At 49.2% G+C, this 6,276-nt stretch overlaps 3 protein-coding genes across 3 annotated transcripts, besides 1 other annotated feature; all 3 read right to left on the reverse strand.

Annotated features, from left to right (window-relative positions):
* Positions 1-17: 17 nt before the first annotated feature.
* Positions 18-665, reverse strand: TraAM80_06961 (vesicle-associated membrane protein; the record flags this gene model as incomplete). The annotated part of the gene is made up of 1 exon (XM_029383782.1): positions 18-665. The coding sequence occupies one exon, from the start codon at positions 663-665 to the stop codon at positions 18-20; it is 648 nt and encodes a 215-aa protein (XP_029236409.1).
* A 639-nt stretch (positions 666-1,304) lies between these two features.
* Positions 1,305-1,865, reverse strand: TraAM80_06962 (uncharacterized protein; the record flags this gene model as incomplete). Its single annotated transcript, XM_029383783.1, has 1 exon — positions 1,305-1,865. One exon carries the CDS (start codon positions 1,863-1,865, stop codon positions 1,305-1,307), a length of 561 nt encoding a protein of 186 aa, XP_029236410.1.
* Positions 1,866-2,620: 755 nt separating this feature from the next.
* On the reverse strand, positions 2,621-5,662 carry TraAM80_06963 (transmembrane protein 67; the record flags this gene model as incomplete). The annotated part of the gene is made up of 1 exon (XM_029383784.1): positions 2,621-5,662. One exon carries the CDS (start codon positions 5,660-5,662, stop codon positions 2,621-2,623), a length of 3,042 nt encoding a protein of 1,013 aa, XP_029236411.1.
* Positions 5,663-6,032: 370 nt separating this feature from the next.
* Positions 6,033-6,058: a microsatellite.
* The last annotated feature ends 218 nt before the right edge of the window (positions 6,059-6,276 follow it).

The following is a 6,276-nucleotide window of genomic DNA, read 5'->3' on the forward strand; positions in this document are numbered from 1 at the left end:
ATAATAATAATGCTGCGTCACTTGCAATTTGAAAAATTGGGCTTGCAGGCAATAATGACAATAATAAGAATAACGATGCCCACCACGCCGGCAATCATAAGCGTCAATTTGAGGTTCTTCAGACACATGTTCCGCTTCAACTGCGTCGAACGCTGCTTAAATTGTTCTGCCTGGTCCGCTAGCGTGTTTGACTTCTCGTGCAAAGTGTCAATGCGGTCACCGCGGGCAAGCACCTTATCCATGTTATCCATCATGACGTCTACTACTTGGTTGATGTCGTCATTCAGCGCCGTAATCTTATCGTTCTGAGGGTTGTTGTAGAAATCCATCTTCTGCTGCAGGAGCTTCTTGCCGTTGCGGAGCTCCGTACCGGGTGGGCCCACGTTCCCGCGCACAAGTGGCTCAACAGCCTCAAGAAACGCAAACACCGTTCGCATGCGCATCTCATTCGTCGTCACGCACGCCACGATGCGACCCTCGCCGTTGCTGATGTAATGGTAGTTCACCCCACCCTCCTTATCCTCAATCGTCTTACGACGGTACTCCTTGCCAGGAACTGTCGCAATCACCTTCTGCATCGTCTCCGCCAGCTTCGGCTGCTCGCCAGGCGGGAACTCGGCCAGCAGGACGGTGCCATCGTTGATGCAACTATATTTGATTGGCATCCGTCGCACAGTATGAAGAGAAAAAACAAGCAAAAACTACCTTGATGGTCCAGACATGCACACATAGAAACAAGCGAAAGAGAGCAGCAACAAGAACCCCCCCCCCAAAAAAAAAGGAAAAAAGAAAATAGTAAGAGACAGAGGTGACATTGTACGCAACGGGAACACACAAACACGCAGACATGCCGACAGTACAAAAAAAAAATCTTTTTGGTGCCTCTACCACCGCCCACTTCCACCTTCCCTTATTCGTGTTTAAGATGCACTGATACAAAGAAGGGGCTGTCAGGTGCGTGATTCCCTCCACCGGTTTCTTTCAGAGTGAAAGAACACCTTACTTTCCCAGCAACACACAAAATAAAGGTGCGTTCCACCTACTCTTTCAGCCCCTCCCTCGCACGCTGTAAAGGTGCCGGCGCTTGTGTGTCCAAGAACGTATACTACAAGTACGTCTGTAGCATCTGTCGCCCCTTTATAGTGTGCTCGTTGTTGTTGCCAAGAGCCTCAATTATGCCAAAAATTACTTGTCGCGCTGGCGTCTTGGCATTTGAACCCAGCACAAGTTCTTCTGGCACCACCCCTGCTGCCTTTAGTGCGGGCAGTAACTTTGGCTCAGCACGAACGAGTCGCAGACATTCCTCAATACCCTTGTGGTGACGTTTTTCCACAAAATGTGCCACAGCCAGCTTGAGATGCTGGTGGTATAACGCGCCAGGGTCGTGTGTGAGGTCGTCGTACGTAAGCAGCGAGATGTAATTCTCCTCTTTGCACGTTAAAATCAGCAATAATCAGTAACTCGATGCAAACCACCGCCTCTGCCACATCACGTAGATCCTGTGTCGCAAAAGGAAACCTCTGACATACCTGGTGGACGATGCGCCGCGCCTCTGCGATGTCACTTGAAACCATGGCACACATGGCAAGGCCACAAAGTGCCTGGGGACTAACGTTATAGCACCCCTCACAATTCAGATGTTCCCACCTCTCTTTTGTAACCTTATTTTCCTTTGAAAACCCTAGCAGCTCACGGGCGGTCTGCGTCTCTGTCATGACCATGTCATACGCCTTCTTAAAGAGTTCGCGAGCCTTGGTAATTTCCTTATTTTTCAATCGGGTGTGGGCGGCGTTTAACAGCGTCATGGCGTTCTCGTCGTCCCCGTCGCTGAGCCTTACTCGCCGAAAAACGAACGTGCCACTCATCTCATTTTTGCTCTCTTCTACGGCGTAGTCGATAAACGCGTCAATCACCTCCTTTTACCTGTGACTAGGGAACGATTCCCACAATCTTGTCGGCGTACACCTTGTTGCGAACAAAGTACACAATGGGGAACATGTGCGGGTCGACGCTAAACTTTTCCGTCAGCCCACTTCCCTAAGGCAGTCGACGAGACCCAACTTTACAGCACGGCTCTGATCTTTGCCAAACTCCTGGTATTTGTCGGCAACGTCACTGCCTTGCAAACGGCGATTCGCCGCATCAACTTGCACGCTGAGCCGCTCGGTATACGCTGCAACCTCTACATTGTTTGGCACGTGAAAATAAAAGAAATAATGGCACCTTTGACGACATCTCTTCGTTTATGTTTCGTGCTGTGAAGTGGAGGACCTCTAACCGTGCCGGGGGGCTGGTGGCGGTGGTGCTGCCGCCCCTGCTTCGAAGTGGCGAACCTGAGCGAACAAAACGTCCATAGGCCCCATGTGAGCACGCCACACGCGGTGCATTGGCTGTTACTGCCACCGTTACGGTTCTATCCGATTCTCGGCGCAGCAACTACCCCAGTACGTGAAAGACAAAGAGGAAGAAAATTTGTTTATGCGAGTTGGTGAGAGAAAGGAGTGCACTACGACACATACGTAAATATTTGGATTTTACTCGTCCAACTTTTTTTTCTTCTCAGCATTTCTGTGTGAGTGCGTATGTGAGTGCTCCTCCCCATCCTCCTCTGAAATACATCCTACAGGAAGAAACGATCATCTATGAGAGTCTTTGAACTAATGTTCGCCACGCCTTCGTTCATGCGGTACCAACGTACGACAACCTCCACCGCAAACGTGATGACAAGCGCCATCCATACATTATGCATAAAGGCATCAAAGGAGGCGTACATAAGCGTGTACCAGACAAACAAGTCTATATCGAGACCGTACAAAAATGCATTACCGTAAGCAAGTGCATCATCCACAAAGAAAAGGTCCTTACCCGATCTGTCTCCAGACTGCGGGCCATTCATGTATAATATATTGGGTGTGACGCCAAACAAGCGATGAAGAATAAACTTCATGAGCAATGTCCCCTCAGCACTTTGAACACTCTGCTGCAGTACGGTGTTGATGCGTTTTTTTACCGCCAATGTCTCGCTGTCATACACACGTGACTTACGGGAAAACCCAAGGACGCATTCCAAGAAGTGCCACCTACGCCCTGGTCGGACCGGGGTGAATCCTTTCCCTAGTGATCGCTGGTGTTCTGCCTCAATTTCCGCGTAACACATGTAGAGGTACTGCCGCATGTATATACCCATAAAAACCTCAAATGTTTGGCATTTATTCTGTCCGCCAAGACCACGCACTGGCAGGTTGCCTTGCGACTCAAGATACAAATTCCGCTGAAACTCCTCCATACTTACATCGGAGTGAGCATGAATGGACTCGCCGTGGATGTAATACCCCCACTGGGTCTCGGGCAGAATCAAAATGGAGATGTTAGACACAGAGCACAGGTCCACAAACGCCCGCAGTGGATGTACGCGGAAAAAGCGGTAGTAAATCTGAAACTCAAGAATGTTAAGCGCGAGACACACAAAAACCCAAAAGAACATGCCCACCGCTATTCGCAGTGAGGTGAGGGAGTGGAGCCCCACCTCCTCTGCCTCTGACACCGCGGGAAGACTCTCAGTGTACCGCAAGAAGTCCAGTTCCTCAAGGAAAAACAAGACAATCGACATACTGAGCAGAGGACGCCACTGGCGAAGGCCCTGAAGTTCATTCAATTCATTCGAAACAAACGTCGAACGCCACATGCTGACAGGCAAAATGCGATTTTCGCGTAATAGTTGCCCTTTACTTCGCTCCCAGTCAATGACAAAGTAGTCCGCATTACATTGCTCCACAATACGATAGACGACAGCAATACCTTTCGTCACAGTGGCTGTGAACAACATGGCCTCTAGGTACACGTGCCGCTCATTTACAACAACGCCCAGCTTGTTCTCCTGAGCTCTATACATAACAAGTATGTACCACGATGCCAGCGCCACAGCGAGGGCAAACATGTTCCCAATATGATCACAAAAATACGCCAAAAACCGAATGCAAGCACCGATGCTAAGCATCATGTTCTGTCGACGCCGCATCCACCCATACGTGCGTATCCAGGCCGATAAAAAACACAACACAGACAGTACAATCATCGTAATCATCATCCCCATATCCACAGTGCTTTTCTCTGTAAAGAAGAGCACAGATACACCTCCCTTTACCAAAACCTTTGTGGCGGTCCCCACCAAGAGCGTATCATTATGTCTCAGACCAGATGCATAGTGAAAAATGATGATTGGTTTCAAAGGCCGATGATGCATCAAAAAATCAGTCATGTTAAAAACAAACACCACATACCGCAGTGCTGTGACGTAACAAGACACTTTAACAGGTGCTTGCTGGAGACCGACCTTGCAATCGGTAAACGTATCATGGACGTAAAATCGTCGTCGGTAACCACCTGTCATAGCCTGTTGTGGCAGTTCCTCGTGAAAGCTCCAGGGGTGAATGTCGTTATTGGTGTAATCCATCACCACAGAAAGTGGTACAAGGTGTGACATATTGGTGGGATCAACCATAAAGAGCTCGAAAAAATCTGTAGGACCGGCATTCCTTAAAAGCACATCCCAATCAAGAACACACTGATGCCCGCGGTTGGAAACGAACTTAAACATGTCTGACATAGCTGTGTCCGAAATATGGCATGGATTGAACACCTTGGAGAATCTGAAAATTCCCTTTTTATTTCCACGCCAGTCGTACACCGCCACGAGTAGAGTTATTACCTCACCGACTCTAGTGGCCTTCAGCGTTGCCGCTGGGAAGCCACCATCGCCACCATCGTAATTGGTGTGGTTGCCGGTATTGTTATCGTAAACCAGTTTCGGTAGCTGGCGCCGCAAGTTGCGGTCGGCGACCAGCGAAAGATACAACTTACAAGGCAATGAATTCATGTCATACATCATCAACACACACATATTTGCCAAGAGATTGCAGCCCACCGCCCTTCCACACGCACACTGCACAGCACCCTCCGTGGCATACTCTCCCACCGCCACCGCCTTAAATGTTGGGCCCAAAATCCCGTCATTATTAATATTCACCGGTTGAAACATTGTTGTGGCACCCGCGGCTGCAGCCACCACATTTGCATACGTCTCTGCAGGAACACAGGATCCATCATGCAATATCGTGTATCCGCTTGCGCAGACACATTTTTCACTCTCCGCCAACGCGTGCGGCAATTCACACCTGGCGCAGCCGTTGGATCCATGTTGCACACACGTTGGAGACGCCAACCCTTGTGTGGACTCTTGGTCGACCGGTTCATAATCTGCCCGGCGAATGCGCTCCCCTGTCGTTTCATAGTATACAGGGTTCACAGCACCGGGTGGCATCCTCGTATCTCCACAATGCACACAGCACTGCAAGGGATTCGCATACAGGGCCATGCCAACAACTTTCTCTGTTCGGGTGCAATCCACACACCCCGCGGTTCCTGCGCTGTGGGGTTCCATCGGTGCAACTCTCTCCGAACAATTCATCCCCGCATCCACAACAGATTCGTCAGCAAAAACCATATTATGCTTACATGATGATTTCAAATGACACAATGTACACGTGTCGGTCCGTACAGAGTCATCAATTCCGGAGGCACAGTAAGTCACCGAGAGGAACAAAGCAGGTAACCAAATGCAAAGCAGCAACCATGAGAGGCGGGCAACGAGCGACCGGCCCATTGTGACACTAGAGAAACACTAACCCGCCCGAATCCAAAGAACAGCGGACCAGAGCGCCCACCCTTTCTCAGAGGCCGGAGTCCAGCACAACAAAAAACACCGTAAACAACAACAACGAGTAACTCAGTAGAAGCGAGTGCGGTAAACAGCCATAAACACATCCCGCGCAGCACAAGGGCTGCATATATCAAACACCAAAACACACACAAAAATTAATGGTAGAAGAATAAAAAAAAAAACGCACAAGAACATGTTTCTTGAGAACTACCGCTCAATCGAGCAAGTGGGCAAACAAGGAGGAAATCAATAAACACTCGGTCCACGCTGGCTGTCGAACACAACAAACGGTTGCTTCTCCTCAAAACAAACAATATAATATATATATATTATATGTATCAAATTGTTTGCGCCCATTTGAACATCTATTCCATTGTGTTAATTACAGAGTAACGGTCTCTTGGGCCTCTTTCCCTCCCTAACGGACCAAGACCCGCAAGGAGGCGAGTCCAGCAGAGATGGGGTTAAAATAAGAACCCATGAAACAAAAAAAAAAAAAACATTACCCGTTGCCCGAGGCCCACCTGCGACCTATTCCTGGCTCACCGAATTAAGGC

This window comes from Trypanosoma rangeli, assembly GCF_003719475.1.
Source record: "Trypanosoma rangeli strain AM80 chromosome Unknown Tra_15.4_contig_00270, whole genome shotgun sequence".
In the NCBI taxonomy this organism is placed as follows: domain Eukaryota; phylum Euglenozoa; class Kinetoplastea; order Trypanosomatida; family Trypanosomatidae; genus Trypanosoma; species Trypanosoma rangeli.